General features: G+C 43.8%; 2 protein-coding genes across 2 annotated transcripts; one reads left to right on the forward strand and one right to left on the reverse strand.

Annotated features, from left to right (window-relative positions):
- Positions 1-41: 41 nt before the first annotated feature.
- On the reverse strand, positions 42-15,654 carry LOC144023764 (serine/threonine-protein kinase WNK4-like). Its single transcript, XM_077529593.1, has 23 exons — positions 13,467-15,654; positions 8,676-8,848; positions 8,380-8,600; positions 7,290-7,447; positions 6,333-6,421; positions 6,018-6,237; positions 4,870-5,061; positions 4,591-4,696; positions 4,394-4,509; positions 4,257-4,321; positions 4,057-4,192; positions 3,855-3,971; positions 3,422-3,523; positions 3,292-3,346; positions 3,126-3,224; positions 2,696-3,054; positions 2,568-2,598; positions 1,647-1,702; positions 1,514-1,562; positions 1,070-1,400; positions 848-1,005; positions 548-615; positions 42-477 (listed from the first exon to the last, which is right to left on the reverse strand). The coding sequence occupies exons 1-23, from the start codon at positions 13,773-13,775 to the stop codon at positions 442-444; spliced, it is 3,246 nt and encodes a 1,081-aa protein (XP_077385719.1). The 5' UTR covers positions 13,776-15,654; the 3' UTR covers positions 42-441.
- On the forward strand, positions 15,126-22,043 carry psmd3 (proteasome 26S subunit, non-ATPase 3). Its single transcript, XM_077529967.1, has 12 exons — positions 15,126-15,462; positions 16,907-17,097; positions 17,389-17,529; positions 18,655-18,791; positions 18,876-19,066; positions 20,117-20,220; positions 20,295-20,409; positions 20,655-20,774; positions 20,849-20,952; positions 21,015-21,170; positions 21,245-21,295; positions 21,839-22,043. Exons 1-12 carry the CDS (start codon positions 15,294-15,296, stop codon positions 21,914-21,916), a joined length of 1,557 nt encoding a protein of 518 aa, XP_077386093.1. The 5' UTR covers positions 15,126-15,293; the 3' UTR covers positions 21,917-22,043.
- The last annotated feature ends 517 nt before the right edge of the window (positions 22,044-22,560 follow it).

The raw sequence follows: 22,560 nt of genomic DNA on the forward strand, positions 1-22,560 counted from the left end.
CGCTGTTCTCTGGCTAGCTTTAACGGAGCAAAGAGTCTAAATGAGTTGAATCGACTTTATTATCTTCCGCTGAAACAACACAACAACATGGCATGATCCGAAAAACTGTTGGGATGTTTTGAAGCATCATGGTGCTCTGTCTCGGTTGCCGTGGTGACTCCTTCCATGTTGCTGTTTGCCATTTATAATTCCGCCCATCATGGCATACTCAGACAACACGCGCACTGTCGGCGAGAAGCTGCTAGCATCGTGAGCGCGGCTGACTTCATTAGCGGGGTTAGCATCGGTAGCACGGCTAGCCTTATTAGCGAGGTTAGCATCGGTAGCACAGCTAGCCTTATTAGCGAGCTTACTGTAGCTAGTTCAACATTTGCTTTGAACAGCTGCAAGCGCTCACGGAAGAAGAAGAATCTTCTGGAATCAAAGCAGTGATGCTTATCATCACGTTTCTTCTTCAACACTCAGGTAGGTGTCAGGCTGCAAGGTCAAAGGTCATGTCAACAAATCAAACTGTAGAAGAAGAAGAATAATATCTTTGGTGGCTCACCACATACGTGTGTCCTGGCACAAACGACACTCGACCGGGCCTCTCCAGAGAGCGCTTTTTCATGATACCTGACACACGCACACACAGACACACTTGTGACGCGTCATGTTGACATTTGACATGAAAAAAATAGATGAAGCCACTTTTGCCTTTATCACTAGAATGTAATGACCTTTTGACCTCTAGACAGCTTACATTCCTCACCCCCACTGACCTTTCAATGAATTTGCTGAATAATTGTAGTAAAATATGACCTGCCACGTGGTCATGCGACTTGCGTGTACCGGCGTGGATTCTGACCTGCAGGGGGCAGCACATCAGGCCTATGCAGCCGGCGTTGGTTCAACATGGCGGCGGGGGCCACGGCGCCGAGAGGCGGGGCTTTTCCAATCCTCTGGCACAGCTCGTCCATCTCTCGCTTCTGATTGGCCTGCAGGCGACGCACCTCCAGTAGGTGTCTGGGGAAGATGGGGGTGGGGTTAAAAGAGTTCCGTTTCCACAGCGACTGTCCGTCGTGCCCACCGTTCCCGAATCTCCTTGAGTTCCCCCCACGTGTCGTCGTCGTCGTCGGATTCGTCGGACGTGACATAAGAGCGGCTCCGTGATTTGCTACCAGACGGTCCCTCCCATGAGCCGCCAGTCATCCTGCGCCCACCCCTCCTCCTCCTCTCCTCTGGGCTGCCTCCTGTGTCACCATAGCAACTGCTTTCTGATTGGCTGTCTTCCTCTGAGACGCTTTCGGAGCTCTCCGTTTGGTTCATCGTAGACGGGGGCGGCGAGCGCACCGTGACTGTCTGGGGTTCTGAGTGCGTCACTTGGAAACGACCGACTCTTCGAGTGGGCGGAGTTATCGCTGAAACATAACAGATCGCTAACCAATGAACTGGTGAGGTCATTAGTACAACAAATGCTTCAAAAAGTGTTAAAAAGGTGCATGTGGGTGTGCATGTATGTATGTATGATTACCATCACGTGTGGCTGGCGGACCAGGTGAGGGCGTGATGGGGGGCCGCGCCTGCGTATTAAAGTCGAGTGTGACTCACAAGCGCCATTTTGGCATTAGCGTTACCATAAGTATCGGTGTGAGCACATTACTTACTTGTGTGGGCGGAGGAGGCGGGGCCTGCATGGAGGGGGGCGTGGCCGGGGCTGAACCTGTGCATGTGACAAAGACAACCATATTTTTTGACCAGGATGTGATGTCAAAGGATGTCATATCATGTAAGTCGGTGGTATGAGGCCAGAGGATGTGATGTCACATGATGTGACAGGGCTGCTCAATTATGGAAAAAATAATAATAATCGCGATTATTTTTGCAATAATTGAAATCACGATTATTATGCGATGATTTTTTTTTGGTACATAAAAGTTTAAGCATTTAAAAATATTCAGATCAATATAACAATAGAAACACTATAATTATGTAAGTTCCTTTTGGACCAAACTGAATTTCTAATAATATTAATTAATTTATTTATTTATTTATGTTGTCAAAAACTTGAAGTTGGAGTGCAATAGGATGATCATTTATTTTTTGGTAGAAAACAAGAAAATGTTTACACATGTAAAAAATATTAAGACCAATTAAAAAAATAATAGAAATACTATAATTATGTAAGTTCCTTTTGGACCAAACAGAATTTATAACAATATATATTTATTACTTTATGTTGGCAAAAATTTGAAGTTGGAGCATGTTGCAGCACGTGCACTCTGCAATACGGCAATCATTTACTTTTTGGTATAAAACAAGAAAATATTTTAAAGTAAAAAACAAATAAAAAATATTAAGACAAATAAAATTCTTTGAAAAACTAAAATTATGCAAGTTCCTTTTGGTTGATTTTTTTTAAATTAAATTAGTTATTTTAAAATCTTTTAAAAAAGGTACAAATTATAATTATTTTTTTGTTTTGTTTTTTACGATAATGCTGATTTTGTAATTGTGGAGTGTAATAATTGAAACTGTAATTGAATTTCGATTAATTGCACAGCCCAATGATGTGATGTCACACTCACCATGAGGGGGCAGTGTTGAGGGGTACCTCAGCTGAAAGCAAGAAGGACGTGAGAAGGAAAAAATAATGACTTCAATGAAGATGACATCATCAGGATGAGCGACCAATCGGAAGAGACGTCAGCCTCACCTCTGTGTGGCTCCAGCTAACAGCCGCGCCCCGCTGACCCTGATAAGCGGCGCCCGTCCCCGCGGGCAGAGGCGCCTGGAAGGAGGCGTGACCTAAAGGTGGCGACGCCGGAGGCGAGAAGGGGCGGGGAGCGGGTGTGAAGGCTGTGGGAGCGGGGGCATGGTAGCTCTGGGAGGGGGGCAGGAAGGAGCGGGCCATGCTCATGGCTAATGTCATCATATTGGCCAGGGAGAAGAGGGGCTGGTCGGGAGGCGGCCATTGAGGGGGGGCGCCAGTTGGGGTGCTGTAGGCAGGGTATGCCAGAGGCAGGGGAGGATACTGAGCAGGTGATGAGGCATCTGAGTGGGGGGCCGCTGGGGCTGTGACAGATAGGTGGACAGATCTCAAGCAGATGTGGACAAACCTGCGAGTCGTTTAGAAAATAAACTACCTGAAGAATTGTAGGGCGGCTGCGGCCATGGCGTTGTAGCGAGGGGCGTGGCCTCACGATCGACATCCCCGGAGGGGGACGGCTCAGCCTCCGCCATGTCTGCCAGGAAGAATCGTCTATCACTGTTTGACATGTCAATCAAGTGTGATCTGCCAATCAGTCGTACCGTTGAGGGAAGAGCTGGACGGCGTCCTGGATGAGCGCTCGGAAGCCATCCTTGTCTATCGGGTGACAAAGTGCTGTCATCGGGTGCTGAGTGTGTATGCGCGTGTGTGTATGTGTGTGTTGAAGTACACCTGCTTCTGTTGCATCATCATGGACTCCGCCCTGCTGATGATGTCATACATACGCAGGATGAATCCTGTTCGCTCACTCGCCAGGATGAAGTCTCTGTGCAACTGTCTCACACAAACAATCACACACGCACATGTACACATTTTTTTGCTTACTGGTATTTTTTCCCCAGTTATGTTCCTCACTCTAGTATTTATTTTCTGTTAAGTAATCATTATCAAATTAATCGCTATTTTAATAATTGAGTAACACATATCCTCGTTACTTTGTCAAAGTAGACTCGGTAGATTTCACAGTATAAAAAGATGTGGAAACTTTTACTTAAGGAGTTGGAGCACTACTTGTGCTTTTGCCACAAGAATGTGTACTTGTACTGAAGCAGTTATGCTTGATTACTTTTGCCACATGCGTTATGATTGGCCACTGGCCGCTCACCATCACGGAGGCGATGTCTTCTGGGTTGTCGCCATCAAGGTCAAACTTGAACGTCACCATCTTGCTGTCGTGAGTGCTCAGCTGACACTCTACCACTCGGTCAGCCATGTTGGACACCTGCTCGCGCACACCCACACAAACTCATCAACACAAATACACACAAACATGCATGCACACAACGGGGTGTGGTTCCCGTGCTCACCCCCGTGAGCTTGAGCTGAGCCCTCATCCTCCTCCTCAACTTTCGGTCGGGATGCCGCTCAGTTGGTTCTTGGTAGCTCTTGTCTGATTGGCCGTCGTTGCCGTCACTCAAACCCGACGTCACGTCAGACGCGCAGCTACAAACGACCACCACTTGTAACTGTGTGTTCGCAAGCATCTGCGAGTTGCCGTGTGTGTTACCTGTCGGCAGGTGAGGAGAACCCGTGTAGCGACTGCGTGGGATCATGCTGTGATACTGCGATGCTCTGAGCGTGGAAAAAAAAAAAAAAAGATTGATTCTGCACTGGTTGCAGTTTGTAGCTCCACCGTCCACTCACCCTGGGGTAGCGCAGAACAGGAAAAGGCGGAGCCTTTGACATCCGGGTCCTCGGGGGCAGGGCATAACCGCTTTGCTGAGTATGAGAAGTGACGGCAGGGAGCGAGGTTTCTGGAGCTGCCACAAGGACCACAAGACCAATTTTACATCTCATGACTGTCGGTCACATCACCGTCCAATCACAAAGTCCAATCTAACCTGCAGCAGGCATCTTGTTGCTCGCATAATGTACCTGGCCACCGCCGGATGATGTCACGGCAGGGGGCGGTGCTTGTAGCCAGGATGCTGCAGGAACTTCAGAGTTCTGATTGAGGGTTGTCATTAACACACATTAGCGTTAATACACACATACGCTCACACACGTACATACATACATACGCATACTCAGCCATTCATGCACTCGCTTACATACACACAAAGTGAAAGAGCCTCCCATTGATACGTAAGTTTCCCACCGTTACTAGAGCCTGAACGCACCTCTCCTGGCTGATTGGCCGACTGGAGTGGCGGGGGCCGGTCACTCTCCTGGGTGGTAGTTTCCTGTTGCTGGGCGGCGTCTTCGGCCATGCGGCGCCGTTTTTCGCGCTGACGCTTGATGGCGGTCACGCCATCACGGATGGCCATCGACACAAGCTTGTAGTCACCCTCCGACACGAAGCCCAACACCACCTGAAGAAGAGAGGGGACGTGAGTGAGTGAGTGAGTGAGTGAGTGAGTGAGTGAGTGAGTGAGTGTGTGAGTGAGAAGTAGGTGAATAAGTGAGTGAGTGATCAAGTGAGTGAGTGAGTAAGTAAGTGAGTAAGAAAGTGAGTGAGTGAGTGAGTGAGTGAGTGAGTGAGTGAGTGAGTGAGTGAGTGAGTGAGTGAGTGAGTGAGTGAGAAGTAGGTGAATAAGTGAGTGAGTAAGTGAGTGAGTTAGTGAGTGAGTAAATAAGTGCGTAAGTGAGTGAGTGATAAAGTGAGTGAGTGAGTAAGTAAGTGAGTAAGAAAGTGAGTGAGTGAGTGAGTGAGTGAGTGAGAAGTAGGTGAATAAGTGAGTGAGTAAGTGAGTGAGTAAATAAGTGCGTGAGTAAGTGAGTGAGTGATCAAGTGAGTGAGTGAGTAAGTAAGTGAATAAGAAAGTGAGTGAGTGAGTGAGTGAGTGAGTGAGTGAGTGAGTGAGTAAGTGAATGAGTGACTGAGTACGTGAGTGAGTAAGTACGTGAGTGAGTAAGTAAGTGTGTAAGTGAGTGACTGAGTAAGTTAGTGAGTGAGTGAGCAAGTAAGTGAGTGAGTAAATTAGTGAGTGGGTGATCAAGTGAGTGAATAAGTGAGTGAGTAAGTGAGTGAGTAAGAAAGCAAGTGAGTGAGTGAGTGAGTGAGTGAGTGAGTGAGTGAGTGAGTGAGTAAACAAGTGAGTGAGTAAATAAGTGAGTGAGTAAATAAGTGAGTGAGTAAGTGAATAAGTGAATGACTAAGTGAATAAGTGAATGACTAAGTGAGTAAGTGAATGACTAAGTGAGATAGATAGATAGATAGATAGATAGATAGATAGATAGATAGATAGATAGATAGATAGATAGATAGATAGATAGATAGATAGATAGATAGATAGATAGATAGATAGAAGTCTATCCCATGGCCTACCATATCCCGGGCCACCTCCTCGGGGACGTCGTTGTGTAGCTCGAAGAGGAACTCGATGGCGTTGTTGTCTTTGTACTTGCCGTGAAGCCTCTTGGTCCCGTCCATCCTCAGCCACAGCATGAGCGCCGACTTGGTGCCGTCATCATCCTCGGCGAGCTCCACGTGCACCCCCAGTTGGCCTTGGAAGAAGCGCTGGTCCAGAAGGTCCTGAACTGTGAACCTGCAGGAGGGGACGGCGGGGTTTAGGGGTTGTGGCCAGGATGCTAACACTGCTGGTACTGTACTGGTCCGAAGTGGGTCCTAAGGGGGTGGAACCTCTCGCTGCTGTTGGTGTGGATGCATCCCTCAATGATGTCCTTCAGTTCCAGAACTGTGACCTTTGAGAAACTGTCGGGCTTGGTTCCCTGTGAGAGCGAGACAGACACGAGTAAGGCTCAGGTGAGACGGAAGTGAGGCGTTAGTGATACCTAAGTGAGAAAAGAGCAAGACATGAGTGATGAAAGTGTGAGATGAGCTTGAAACATGAGTGAGATGAAAGACAAGCGTGAGAAAAGACACCCTGACCCAAACCATGAGACACAAGTGAGACTTCAATATGGCGAGATTGAAAGAAGAGTGAGACGCAAGTGAGCTAAGAGTAAGTTGAGATCAAAATGAAAGAGATGCATGAGTTGCAAGTATGACACAAGCAAGATGAGAGTGAGGCAGGAGTGAGATGCAAATGAGCCAAGTTTAAGACGAGATCCAAACGAGTGAGAGCAACATGAGGGAGACGAGAGAGACACAAAAAGACAAAAGACGAGAGGGAGGGGAGAATGAGACGAGTCCAAAGTAAGACAAGATTGTGACGAGAGTGAGATGTGAGAGATGCACAAGCGAGAGGAGAGCGAATTCTGAGCAAAATTTGAGTAAGACAATCATGATACTAGAGTGTGATGAGATTGAGCCAAGAGTAAGAAAATAGTGAAACAGTTCGACATAATTGAGGCACAAGAGTGAGATGAGCTTGAAATATGAGTCAGGTGAGCGTGCGATGTGGGTGATAGCAAACAAAATGGCAGTAACGCAAAAGTGACCCGAGAGTGAGTAGAGAATGAGAATAGAGTGAGCAAAATGCAAGTAAGACAAAAGTGAGACGCAAAGGAAGATGAGAGTGAGATGAGATTTAGGCCTGAATGACACGCAAGTGAGACGTGAGTGAGAGAAAAATCGGTCAAGAGGAATCGAGACGAGAACGAGACATGAGGACGAGCTGGAGCGAGCATCACTTACGTTGGTCACCTTGCGGTAAATCTGAGCAGCGTTTTGGCACTCAGAGTACGGGTACTCGGATGTGGCCATCTCCAGAATGCACATCCCGAACGCGTACACGTCCACTGCCTCGTCGTACTTCTCCTCGTACATCTCGGGAGCCATGAACTCCGGGGTTCCTGAACACACCGCCGAACATGATGGGATGACATTGCGAGGTTGTCGCGACGCTGCAGTGACATCAAAATGTCGCCATGATGTCATAGTGATGCCATTGTGATATTGTGGTCATCGTATTGTGACATCACAGTAGGGCTGTGCAATTGATCAAAGTTCAATTACAATTTCAATTACTACACTCCACAAATACAAAATCAGCATAATCATTAAAAAAAAATTATTAATATAAATTTTTGAGTTGTTCAAATTTATACATTTTCACTTTTTTAGTTTTAAATAACTACCTAACTTAATAAATAAATAATTTATTAAATTTGTTTTATCCAAAAGGACCTTGCATAATTATAGTGTTTCAAAGAGTTTTATTTGTCTTGAAATACACTCAACAATACTTTTAACGTATAATATAACAATATTTTTAACATATAAACATTTTCTTGTTTCGTACCAAAAAATAAATGATCGTCCTACTGCACAGTGCACATGCTGAAGCCCAACTTCAAGTTTTAGCCGAAATAAATAAATAAATAAATAAACAATAAATATTGTTATAAATATATATTATTATAAATTCTCTTTGGTCCAAAATGAACTTACTTAATTACAGTGGTTTTTTTTAAATTGGTCTTCATATTTTTAAATGCTTAGAAATGTTCGTGTTTTGTACCAAAAAATAAATAATTGAATAATCATGATTTCAATTATTGCCAAAATAATCAGGATTATTATTTTTTTACATAATAAAGCAGCCCTACATCACAGTGATGTCACATGATGTAAAATTTTGTTATTGTGATGTCATACTGATGTCCTGATGATGTCACTGTGGTGTCATACTGATCAATTCTATGTCATATCAATGTAATATTGATGTCATCACAGTGACATCACAATCTAGTGATGTCAGAGCAACGTCCCGTCACCTCCTTACCAATGACACTCTGGGCGAAGGAGGCCTTCTTGAGGGTGGCAAGGCCGAGGTCTCCGATCTTGACAGAGGCCGAGGGCCCCGTGATGAAGACGTTGTCACACTTGAGGTCGCGATGCAGGATGGGAGGATTGCGCGAGTGCAGGAAGTGAAGACCTTTCAGGATCTGGAAGCTCCAACGCTGAAGCAGTTTCAGCTTCATCGGACGGAATCGGCGGATGTAACTGAGGAGGACGAGGAAAGAAAGGCCGGGGTCAGACCGGGTCCCGAAACGTTTGAAAGGCGACCGGCGGACTCACGTCTTGAGGGTCCCCGACGTCATGAGCTCGGTCACCAGCACGGTGCACTTGCGACCGCTCAGCACCGACTTCCACGAGTCGAAGAAACGAACAATGTTTGGATGCTGGAGCGCCTTCAGCATCTCCACCTCCTCCCCGAAACGCTGACGCTCGGCGCGTGTCAACCGCTGGGTCTGATGTGGCAAAAAAAAACAAAAAAACGGTCAATCATCCGGTACTTAAAAACAAATGACAATTTCTTTGTCTTGAATGAAGCTAACATAGTAAAATGGGAATGGTTTGAGCGTCTTGACTGTGGGGCATACGTGTTAACCACTAGCACACTGTGCAGGGACAAACGTCACTGATAAAATAACAGAAACAGGAAAATAAACACAACGCAAGTTAGTGACCATGATGCCACATATTCATTGGTATGTGCGTGCACGTGTGCACGTGGGTGCCATTATCAACATCAGACAGCTGTCGCACGTCGGATCAGATGATGCGCAAAGTGCTGAGTCATCACAAGTACTTTATCTCATACGGGCATACACGTACTCGCGAACATTCACAAACACGCACACACAAACACACGCACACACTGGCTTGATGAGTTATGTGATGACGTCACTAGCATTAGTACACAGTAAATTCTGTAGTGTTATTTTTATCAGCCATTTTTAAATTCAGTGTTAATCCAGTTTCAATCATAGTTAGTCAACCTCATACCGTTTTGATTTAGTCCATTTTTAGTTGACTAGTCTAGTATTTGAGTCTTTATTTTAGTCCAATAAAACACAATTTTATTAATCTAATTTTAGTCAACAAAAACTGTCAGCATTTTGGTCTGTTTTTAGTCAGGACAAACATTTTACCACTGTATTTTTTTTGTCAGCAGATTATGTTGAACATTTCAGGTCAAAAACTATTTTCACATACAATTTCGCTCAGCTTTTTTTTTTTTTTTAAAGCAACTTCACACACAATTACAATATATCAACAAGTGGCTACTATGGCTCCATGCTATCAGCTACTTGTAGTAAATTAGCAATCGGATTAACATTATTGTTGAAACGTTATAGCTGTTGGATTAATGTAATACCTATACTTTACTTCTTTTTTATATACACCTCCTGTCTGTCCCATGTGTTTGCATGTTGCACTTGCTAGCTGCAGATTTGAAAGTGGGTCACATGACAGTCACAGTGACTAATTAGCAGAGACAAGATATAACAAAATCGGGCTCCAGGTGGAGGAGTGGAACTGTCACTTGCCTTCAGTGCCGGTTGGCGCGGGTTCGCTCCTTTGCTTGGGAGACCCCATGTGGCTTATGTGAAGTAAGCTTGTGTGTGAGTGTGTGTATGAGTGGTTCCAAAAAAAAAAAAGATATAACAAAATCATATAATTTGCATCTTTGTTCATGAACTAAAATGTCCATAGATTTTAGTCCAGTTTTTATTAAGTGAAGGACATTTTCATCTCGTCTTCATTAGAAGACAAAAATGCATGCTGATTTAGTCCCAGTTATTGTTTATTAATGAGGGTTTTAGTCCATTCTAATCTAGTTTTAGTCCGGTGAAACATGTGTTGATGAAATTATTGGTTAGCACGTCCGCCTCCCAGTTCTGAGGGCTCCGGTTCGAGTCCAGGCTCCAGTCTTCCTGGGTGGCGTTTGCATGTTCTCCCCGTGCCCGTGTGGGTTTTCTCCGGGTACTCCGGTCTCCTCCCACATTCCAAAGACATGCATGGCAGGTTAATTGGGCGCTCCGAATTGTCCCTAGGTGTGCTTGTGAGTGTGGATGGTTGTTCGTCTCTGTGTGCCCTGCGATTGGCTGGCAACCAGTCCAGGGTGGCCCCTGCCTACTGCTCAGAGCCAGCTGAGATAGGCGCCAGCACCGCCCGCGACCCTTGTGAGGAATAAGTGGTCAGGAAAATGGATGTATAATTTTAGTCAACAAAAAACTGTCAGCATTTTCGTCTGTTTTTAGTCAGGAGAAACATTTTACCCCTGTATTTTTTTTTTTGTCAGCAGATTATGTTGAACATTTCAGGTCAAAAACTATTTTCACATACAATTTCTCTCAGCTTATATTTTTTATTTTTATTTTTATTTTTTAAAGCAACTTCACACACAATTACAATATATCAACAAGTGGCTACTATGGCTCCATGTTATCAGCTACTTGATTAGCAATCGGATTAACATTAATGTTGAAACATTATAGCTGTTGGATTAATGTTACCTTATACCTATAATTTACTTCTTTTTTTTTTATATAGACCTCCTGTCTGTCCCATGTGTTTGCATGTTGCATTTGCTAGCTGCAGATTTGAAAGTGGGTGTGTCACTGTGTGTCACATGATAGTCACAGTGACTGATTAGCAGAGACAAGACATAACAAAATCATATAATTTGCGTCTTTGTTCATGAACTAAAATGTCCATAGATTTTAGTCCAGTTTTTATGAAGTGAAGGACATTTTCATCTAGTCTTCATTAGATGACGAAAATGCATGCTGATTTAGTCCCAGTTATTGTTTATTAATGAGGGTTTTAGTCCTTTCTAGTCTAGTCTTTCTAGTTTTAGTCCTGTGAAAAATGTGTTGATAAAATTATTTTTGTTTAATTTTCATTGACAAAATTAACACTACTGTAAGATTAAATTTGACTCTATTTAGAGTGGGACCAAATATACTCAATTTTAGAGTAATATTGACACTTGGAAGAGAGTAAAATAAAGAATTGGGGACAAAAAAAAGTGATTCAAGTGTTGCGGAACGAAATCACGACCTTCAGCTTGGGAGCCTGCCACACAACCACCTGAGCTATGCCCCTCCTACTGTTTACTTATATCCAAGAGGAGATCAAAAACATCATTTTTCTCTTTTCATCTCTTGGAGTTGCGAAGATGCTTACATGAGCGATATGATATACTAACAGAAAGCAGGAGCTGTGTGGCTCAGGGAGTAGATCGGCAGTCTCCCAAGTTGAAGGTGTCGTGTTGCTGGGCTCTCAGTGTGTTTTCCTTGTCTCACAGTGCCTGATTAATGAGAGGGGCGTGTCCCCTGCACCACACCTGCAGGGCATCACCTATTAGGCCTTCATAAGGACTGGGACTCCTTGCAGCCACTGTCGGGTCGTTGCTCCGTCTGCTCACAGCCATCGTCTAGTGTTTCTACTGTTTTTCGCCTTCGCTAATTATTATTATAGTCCAAGATTGTCGATTTTCATCTACGTAAGTTTTGCTACGTCTCTTTTTGTCCCCACTTTTATGTGGCGTGTTTCATAGCTATAGTAAGTTGTTGCTTTCTTGTGTTTGCGGTTTGTAGCCTTCGGGTCTTTTTGTGTTGTGTTAATTTCCCTCCTTGCAATTTGCAAGCACCTTTTGTTAAACTTTTTCCTGGCTGTGTCCAGCGCTTTATGTTCATATTCACGTGTTTTGGTGAATAAAACCTCTCGCTTACTCCTGTGTTCTGTGATTCTGGGATCCACTCTCCGGTTGCACCGGAACCTTCCACTGGCTGTTTCGTCCGCTACGAAACATGTCTGATTGCCAGAAAAATGCAGAGGGAATGGCTGAGGCCACCCTGAGAGCCATCACTGGCGTGCAAGCCGGCCGAACTAAGGCCTGTGATGACACTTCTCTGGTGAAAAACGACCGTGCAGCACTTAACCTTGCCATGAACGGAATGAGGAGAGACATGGCCACAAGGTTGCTTGAACTGGAGAAAAAAGTCGCGATGAACCAAAATCGTGATGAAGACGGATCTGACTGAAGGAGGTGTCGGACACATGGTTTTCACTATGCCCAGTTGTCTAAAGCTGTTGGACTGTGATAATCCACATGGTACTAATCAACAAACTATTGGAATGAATCTTCTGTCATGAACTACATGCGATCAAATCATTGGTGAAGATGAACTGATTGAACTCTCAATAATCCATTTGCCTGAATCAAAAGTCTCCGAATGTCATCAACTGGATAACTAACTTCATGGACTTGATGAACTGAGTGAAATTTTATTATCTCTGCTGATTTTTATTATTACTGCTTGATTTTTTTTTGCGTCCTAGTTTAGTATGGGGGCGGGAATTTATAAGCTTTATGCTTCTTCCTGCCAGCCCTTTTTCTTTTCGGTTATTATATGTCAAAATTGTATGATGAAATGTTTGTCACAATGCTGTCCGAAAGGAAAAATGAATAAATAAATAAAATCAAACCTTAACAGAAGGTAGTGAGTTCATTCCTCAACCCTTGAGTGACTTTTATTTATTTTTTGAATTCTTTATTATACTCTATTCCAAGTGTAAATATTACTCTAAAACTGATTCTTTTTGGTCCTACTCTAAATAAGAGTCAATTTACACTACAGAATTTACTGTGTAGCATAAAAGGTCAACAAAGTGGTCGAAGGTCATAAGTCATGACCTTGACTCAACCATGACTGTGGATTTGTTCATTCATGTTTGTGTCCATGTATGTTTATGTACGCTTAACTCATTCACTGCCATTGACGGAAAAAGATGTCAAATGATGCATTTTTTGCTGGTCTGGCAATGAATGTGTTAAGAAATAACTTAAAAAAAAATCAAAGTGGCCCTTGCAGCTTTCTATTTTTCTGTATGTGGCCCTCAGAGGAAAAAGTTTGGACACCCCTGCTGTACATTATATAAACAATTATATAATTGCTTCATTGATTTTTACCATGTTTAACTCATTCACTGCCATTGACGGAAAAAGACGTCAAATCATGCATTTTTTGCTGGTCTGGCAATGAATGTGTTAAGTATGTGTGCGCACATGCATACCTGTAGCTCGCACCAGGCCACCTCAACAGTGGTCTCAGTGTCAAGGCCCTTGTAGACGTTCTTGAAGGATCCTCGTCCGATCTCAACATCAAACTTAAGGAAGCGTCCATCGGGCGAGGACGCCACGGCTTTGGTGGCGGCCTCGTCCCCATCCGATGTCAACACTGGTGCCGCCACTATCTCCTCACCCGAATCTGTGGTGCTGGACGTCGTCTCTGATTGAACACCATCAGAAGGATTCACCGGGAAGGTCCCGGGAAGAGCAGACTCCGCCTCCTGGTCCTCGGATGTTTTGCTGTCATCCTCCATGATGTCCTGGCCTGTCTTTTCAAGAGTCCATCTTCAGCTTGTGTAGGATGGCTGCAGTCCAATCAGAGGATGGTCGACAAGAGAAGAAGAAATGAAGAACAGTGAAGATGACAAGAACAAGCAGCAATTGAAGATGAGTGGATATGCAGGAAGTGACAAGGAGAAGAAGTGAGTGAGGCCCTGAGCGTGTGATCATCTCTATCAGCTGCGAGCAGATGACAGAAGCTCCTCCCATTTGACACCTGAAATAGAGCAGCATACTTTCTTTTGCGACACTTTTAGTTTTACATGTTCTACTTTTTAGCTTAAAAGAAAAGCTCATTTAAAAAATGCATCCAGAATATTAACTCAAATAAAACATCGTACCACAAAATAATTCAAAAAGTTGTTCTTATTCATTTAATTAAATTTAATAGAGCAATTCCCCCAAACCTCCAATGGCTTCTCATCACCCCCAGAAGCCATATTATTACTATTAATATTATCATCATTATTAGTAGTAGTAACTAATACATAACCCAGTCTATGGTGTTTTCCGTTATGTGCTATAATTAATACAAGCTAGCAGACTTTAAAGCTAAACTATATGGTTGTTTGAAATCTCCAAGGTGAAATTTTTTCCATGTTTTATCACTTCGTTTTGAAGTAATCTCAACTGGGAGAGGCAGTAAATGGCTTGAAGGCTCTTTTTGGAGGAACTGTTCAGCATCTGCCAAACTTTGTTGTCAAGTGAGTTTCCATCATAAAGCACTATCTCCGTCTCAATTTGCTCGCAAGTCAAAGCAAAAAATGGCCAAATGACAGCTTGTTTGCCGAAAAACTCATGAGTCTGGTCACTTGTATTCTAAAAGCATCACGATATTGTGACTCTGCTTTCAGAAGTCGAGCCGATCCAGACCTCCTCGGGATGAGGTTAAAAATCTGCGAAATAGAAAAATATCCTATTTAAATACAATAGCCTATCTAGGGTTATTATTATTATTAAATAATACTTGATACACACTACCCACGTTGTTTAAATGCCTTAATATACTTTCAACACACAAACACATTTTAAAACATAATATATTGCGAGAGAGTGTAAGAGCAATGGCTAACACCAAATTATTGTACAATCAAATTGACTGTCCTCAGCATCATAGCTAGTAAAGTTTGTTGTACGGTACTTGCGTTTGCCTTATTTCGCCCTGCTCTCTACATTGGAAATGAGAAACTATTCATACTATTCTCTATTGCCTCTTTGGTTGCCAACCAGCAGCAGTTCACAATAATAATAAGAATCATCTTAGTTGGCCAATAAAGAAATGAAAAAATTTAAACGCGCAGGTGATGTCGATGCGCTCTGTGATCCACTGGTACTGCCTGTCTGCCTCCTCCCCACAATCCTTTGCGCCGTCATACAGACTTGCCAGTCATTGCGGCAACGAGCGAGTGGCAGAAGACAAAAGCGCAAACTTGTCGTTGGCTCCTCTTTTTGTTTTTTGTTTTTGTTTGTGGCGCTTTCGAGCAGCAGGGGCGATGAAGGAGACGGCCAAGCGGCGCGACCGAGCGGGAGGCCGAGAGCGAGACTCCAAGGCCGACAAGCCCAAGGAGGCCACCGCCGAGCCGCAGGATGTTGAGATGCCCGAGGCGGAGGCCGCCTGCTCGAGCAAGCCGCCCAAAGAGCTCGACAGCCTGACCCTGGAAGGTAGGCCCGGTGTCTCGCGCCTCGGACACCTCCGGATCGTCTCTGACGAGCTCCAAGCCGGGACGCCGCCACCGAGGGGCCAGTCGGCTTCAGTCCGAGTTAGCATCGGTGGTAGCGCATGACGTCACTCAGGGGTAGGGAACACTCCAGTCTTCCGGAGCCACTGTCCTGCCTTGTTTTTTTTTTCTTTTTAAGACGTCTCCCTCGTCCAACACACCTGACGAAAAAGATCAGCTCGTCAGAAAGCTCCGCAGAAGTCTGATGACAGTCCTGATAATTGATTCAGGTGTGTTGGCGGAGGGGGACATCTAAAACAGGTAGGACAGTGTTCCTCACTACCTCTGCGTCAGTCTGCTAATTGTTTACAGATTCGAAAACAAACCTCAAACAAGAAGTTTTTGTCACACGACACAGGGTAGACTACGGTATTGCCAAAGTTAATAAAAGGTGTAAATTACGTATTGCGTTTACACCAGGTTGTCCGGACTTTTTTCTCTGAGGTCAACATACAGAAAAGGCAGTGGATATGGGGTATATGCCACGGAAGAGGCGGGACGTGATTTTGCACATCAGTTTGTTTCCGGTCCGGGTTGCGAACGCGCAACCGAGGGGCACAAAGTCGGAAGCACAAGTACCGGTATTTTTGACGCAGCCCACACGTCGCAAACTGAACCGGAAGCAAACTGATGTGCAAAAACAATCCCGCCTCTTCCGTGGCATATACCCCATGTTGCTGTGATTCTCCTGCTAGCACTATTTTGCCGTGAACGGCTCTGATTGGGCAATCGCTAGACCCCCCCCCCCCATACACTGGGCTTGGTTCCTGCCTCACTTCACCCTCTTCTGTGTATTTTCACGAAGTTTGCATTTTGTTTTGCCACGGAAGATAGGCTGATATCCCCTCCCCTCTCCTTTGGTAGTGACTGCACCACCTATAGAATCAGAATCCTGCCAATACTCTAAACTTCATAAAAAGGGTTTGAATCTCTGAAAACATTTTTGTATGACTGAAAAGTTGTTTTGAATCTCAAAAAGTATTTTTGAATGACTGAAAAATCTCTGAAAAGGCTTTAAAAAAAGCACTGAAGAAAAGCTTCTTTTGGTAGGTGCTGGCTCAACACCTAGGCATTTAGTACTGGTAGTTATCAGGAACTTTGTAAACATGTGGGATGCCATACTACTGTGTCCTCTACAGCTCAGAGTCATAGGCTGAGTCAAAGGGTTATTTTTATTCTAACACAGGCTATTAAGAAATTGATGAAGTACTGCAAACAGCCCCGGGCTGTAGTTTGGATAGCCCTAATTTCCACTGTACCAAGCTCAACGCACACCACTGAGCAAAAATGTCACAAAAAGTGTTCACGCTCAACACTTAAGTTCCTTACTTTTGTTGGAAATGGGTTAGTTTTGGTCTAGTAATCCGCTGTCCTCCAAAATTCCTCAGACATCAAGGAGCACGTGAAGCAGATTGAGAAGGCGGTGTCGGGCAAGGAGCCGCGCTTCGTGCTGCGAGCGCTGAGAGCACTCCCGTCCACCAGCCGCCGCCTCAACATGCTAGTGCTGCACAAAACCATCTGCGGCTTCTTCACCAATAACGCCGCCACCAGAGACTTCCTGCTTGCCTTCCTGGACGAGGTGCGTTACATCCCCTCATGGCAAATACGCCAGGTTACATCGAGTGGGGTCACATCATGTCAGGTCAAACCACGTCTTGACTTGCCCTGGGCTGCAAAAGTTACAGTCAATATACGGACGGTTCATGCATAAATACATTTTGTTTTGTAGTAAGCAGACATCCAACCAAAATAATACATTTAAAAAGCATGATGTTAAATAAATTCTTGCCTTATTTCCAAATTTTGAAATTCCCATGGAAAGTTTCCAACTCTGGCAAGTGTAATCCCATATGATTGTGTGTGCGTGCAGCCCATGGACCTGGTGGATGGGGATGTGCCATTCCGGCCCAGGACTGGGAAGGCTGCGACCAGTCCTCTGCTTCCTGAAGTGGAGGCATACCTGCAGCTGCTTCTGGTGGTCCACCTGACCAACAACAAGAGGTTCAGCGACGTAAGGTTTTGCCCAGTTACTCTTTTTATTTGTGTAGCTTAGCATGCCATCTCGTTTTCCAGGGCCTCCGACATAAAACTTGTACAACGTAGACAATGATTAGCAACGTGACAAGTTGCGTCATCATGGTGGAATTTTGTCAAAACATCGAATTGAGCACTTGAAATGCCTTTTACAGAATGTGCTATTTGTGTCGTTTTCGGTTGTGGTTACAGAGCTCACACTAATCCAATATTCAAACAACTAAAAACTTTCAAATTTAATGAATTGATGGAGTTTAACCGCCTTAAAATAATGTATAAAGGCCATCATGAAATTTTACCAATTACCATGCAAAAAAAAAAAAAGAAAGTGAGTAAAAATTAAGCGGAACAGATATTTTTTCCAAACCTAAATAAATACACAACAAAATAAAAACAACGATGTATTTCAACTCAAGGTGTCAGTTTGTGGAACAATCTGGATTATAAAACCAAATCATCTTGGTCTATTTGTATTTTTAAAAAATGTATAAAAGCACAATTACTGGAAAAATATATTTAACACAAGGTCATGCTATTGAATTATTTTGTTTAATTATTACTTTGAAAGCGTCTTGACTGCTGTTATTTATTTTGTGATCATTTTTTAATGTTGATTGGGGGCAAATATCACAAGTTTTACTTCTTTCTGTCCCTGTTATTTATTTTTTCTTTTAAGGAATGAAATACAAATTTTTCAATTGAATAGAAGTCGTCCATAAAAAATAAATTCAGGAAAAAGCAATAGATTTTTTTTTTTTTAATGTAACCATGTAAAAGATTACTGCACTATAAAACCTATTTTTTAAAATCAACCTATTAACTTAACCATAAATCACCTAACTTGGCTAAGAGGCAGCCAAAATTTTATCGTACATAACACAAAAATATTCCTATTATAAATCTAAGTGGACTAAAAAGTCCACAAGTTGACGTGGCCAATCAGACCCACCTCAGAATTTTAATGTATTGTCGTTTTTGGAAAATGTTGCTACAATCAAGACAACAGGCAGTCACAGAAAATCTCAAGCGATCAAAACGACCAGTCCAAAGTATCGTGTTTTATAACATGACCTTGAAAATCAAAAAAAGATTTTTGTATCAGGCTCAGAAGGTTTCTGACGACCTGCTGCTGAAGATGGCTTCCAAGAACCGCCGGGCTCTGGACCTAGTGGCCGCCAAGTGCTACTACTACCACGCACGCGTCTACGAATTCCTCAACCAGCTGGACGACATCCGCAGGTCCGCCCCCGCCAGACCATGTCACGTCACTTGACCCGGTCCCCAAGTGTGATGATTTCACCCTGATACTTGCTCCTCCGTCAGTTTCCTGCACACACGCCTGCGAACGGCGACACTCCGTCATGACGCTGATGGCCAAGCAGTACTCCTCAACCTTCTGCTGAGGAATTACCTCAATTTCAACCTCTACGATCAGGCTGAGAAGCTCGTGTCCAAGTCTGTATTTCCAGAACTCGCCAACAACAACGAGTGGGCCCGATACCTCTACTACACAGGTATTACGCACACATTTGTGCTTCTACACAGCACGTAAACACACACACTCACCTCAAGTCGATGTGAGATTGAAAGAGTGAAGCGAGCCATTATTAGGCTGAAGCATAAACGAGTCCATCAGATAGACTTGAAACAGCAAACAAAATTAGCTTATGCTAAACAGTTAGCAATTGTGATTAGCGTGAACACGCTAGCGATCACACTAACTGCCATTTAGTTTACACATACAGCATTATATCTACGTTACACATGTAATAGTGTCTTAAAAGTCGCTTACAGTTGATGCTTCAATATTATTCAATGAGTAAACAAAGGTAGAGCTAGCTGTTAGCACATGAGGTCAATAACTTCCTGTTCCTGTCTCCTGGGCATGTTAAGTGCATGACTGCCCTCTACTGGTTAAGTGATGAACACCTAAACCAAGTGGCAGGTGACATTTTGGAATAATTACAGCCCAAGTGCTTTTTAGGAAATTCAAAACTTCCTTTCCTGTGTTTTGAGTAAGCTCAATATGCTGCATTGTTTTTTTGTTTTTTTGTTTTTGTTTTTTGTTTAAAACATGGAACCTACCAAAAGAACAATTAGTCTTTCCTTCATCTGGAAAATATTTTTCAGTTTTTTTTTTTGTTTTTTTTTTGTGTGTGCAGCAATTGGCATTAGAATATAGCTAAGTTTCATCATTATTCACAAATCTGTTTACAATTGTGGGGAAATCAGCTTGTTTTCAACATGGCCCTGGTTGATCTCTTATACTCTGCTGCCACCTGCTGGACGTTTTTGTAACTACTACCATTGGTTCACCCATTCTCTGCAGTTGAGAGGCTGCATCAAAGCCTTCTGTATGCTCTAGCATAAAAAACAAAACACAAAAACGTAAGTCTTTGGGACACCTAAAACATTTAAAATGGAACATATTTCATACGTTTTTGTGAGCAATTGAGTTAATTTTCAGTCATTTTAACCGTGAAAGATGATTTACCGTAAGTTGTTTTGGATTACAAACGTGGCTATGAAACAAATGGTGTGACATCACGTGTGTTGTGTCACAGGTCGCATTAAAGCCATCCAGCTGGAGTATTCGGAAGCTCGCCGGACGTTAACCAATGCGCTCAGGAAAGCCCCCCAACACACCGCCGTCGGATTCAAGCAGACGGTGGGTGCTCGCATGCGCACACACGGCGTGAACGGCAATTGGAGAAGCTGACACAAGTGTATGCGTGTGTACAGGTGCACAAGCTGCTGATTGTGGTGGAGTTGCTGCTGGGAGAAATTCCCGACAGGCTTCAGTTCAGGCAGCCGTCACTTAAGAGGTCGCTCATGCCCTATTTCCTGCTCACTCAAGGTCAGTGATGTCATCCAAGCAGACAATAAACACATCCACTAGTGCGTCAGTTCCACAAGATGTTACTTTATGCTTTACTGCCACCTGCAGGACTACAAGGGAACAACATTAACATTCGCACATGCTACTTTATATCTGATTATTGTGCATGGGTGCAAAAGGACCTTATAGTCTGTAAAGTACAAGTACAGATTAGGACTGTGCCACTAACCACTTTCAACCCTGACACGTGTGTGCACGTGTAGCGGTGAGAACGGGCAACCTGTCCAAGTTCAACCAAGTGTTGGAACAGTTTGGCGAGAAGTTCCAGGCGGACGGCACGTACACGCTCATTATCCGCCTCAGGCACAACGTCATCAAGACAGGTGAGGTCATGTCGGGGCGCTCTGGCGGCGCTCGCGTGGCGGGAACTAACCGCGTTGGTGTGCCTGTGTTCAAGGCGTGCGTATGATCAGCCTGTCGTACTCGCGAATCTCGTTGGCCGACATCGCCCTCAAGCTGCAACTGGACAGTCCCGAGGACGCCGAGTTCATCGTGGCCAAGGTAGCATAGCAAGCGTGCGCGCGCACACATGCACAGACGTGACGGGCCGTGTGTTGGCGCAGGCCATCAGGGACGGCGTGATCGAGGCGAGCATCAACCATGAGAAAGGTTTCATCCAATCCAAAGAAACCATGGACATCTATGGCACCCGAGAACCGCAGCTGGCCTTCCACCAGAGAATCTCCTTCTGCCTTGACATACACAACATGTCCGTCAAGGTGAATGCATGCACACATACACACAATGTGTTCCGCATCAATAGTGGTGTTTACTGTGCCGATGTTTTGTTTAGGCTATGCGGTTTCCGCCCAAAGCTTACAACAAAGACTTGGAGTCAGCTGAGGTAATCTATCTCTTTTTTGTTACACATGACATGCACACAAACACAAAAGCAGACAAATGACATACAAATTTGACGCACATGTATGACTGTTGAAATTTAGACGTATGTACGCAACAGACCACATGACATTCTATGCTCTCATTGGTCATGAGACAAGAAACTGGAAGAAGACTAATAAACACACCCACATAAGTTTCACATTTATGACGTGAGTGACGTCATAGAAATATACACGACATCCTCTGCTCCTTCGCAACGGAGGATCAGTAGTAGGATCCATTCCATCCAATCTGTCCATTTTGTATCTTGTGGCAGAGATGCACTTATATGGCATCATCTCGCAGCGCAGTCTCCCTTGACTATTCGTAAAAGAAGAACGGATGGAAACAGGCATAAGTCACATGTCCGTTTTGCGCATTTTTACAAAAGTCGCTTAAATATTTCAAAACATTTAGATGTGAAACGTACTTACAGTTAGTGTGTTTTTATGAGGATGAGCCAATCACAGTCCGGCACGACTTTGACATGTGCATGTGTTTTCAGGAGCGTCGCGAGCGTGAGCAGCAAGATCTGGAGTTCGCCAAAGAAATGGCTGAGGACGACGATGACAGCTTTCCCTGAGCACGCTAACTTCCTGTGCGCTCAGGAAGTGGTTGTCTGATGTTTATTCCCCACAATGCCCCTCTCTTCTGCTTCTTTTCTTGTGTGAACAAATAAAAATATAGCCTTCTTGTAAAGGTGTTCATCATATCGCTTCACTCTTTTCATGTGGATTTTTTTTCATGTGGATCTAGATAGTTACAAAAAGTCCATTGAAAAATCTTTTAGTGGTGATTAGGTAGTAGGGAATGGAGTGAATGATTTGTTTATCATTCACTCAATCTCAACTCCCTAATCACTGCAAATAAATATTCAGATTTGTTGACTATTACCAGTGTGGTGAAAGTAATTGCTATGTTTTTATTTTTTAGACAGATAACCAAACATATACTGTTTGTGTCTTTATGTTGTGTTTTTCATATAGAATTAATGTAGATTACAATACTAGTTATTTTGGAATACATTTTCTACTAAAGCTGGAGAAGTACTGTGGTCTGATTGCGTTGTTTTGCACGAGCTTGTGTTTGGGCAAAGTGACTTGTGGTCGCACAAGTGTTACCTACAGGTGGCAGTTTAGCCTCGGGCGACATGTTCCAAGGCGAAGAAGGAAGGGGCGGGAGAGGAGAAATTTCCCAACATTACAGGTCAGCTTAAATAATTATCCA

Source organism: Festucalex cinctus, chromosome 1, assembly GCF_051991245.1.
Source record: "Festucalex cinctus isolate MCC-2025b chromosome 1, RoL_Fcin_1.0, whole genome shotgun sequence".
Classification (NCBI taxonomy): Eukaryota; Metazoa; Chordata; class Actinopteri; order Syngnathiformes; family Syngnathidae; genus Festucalex; species Festucalex cinctus.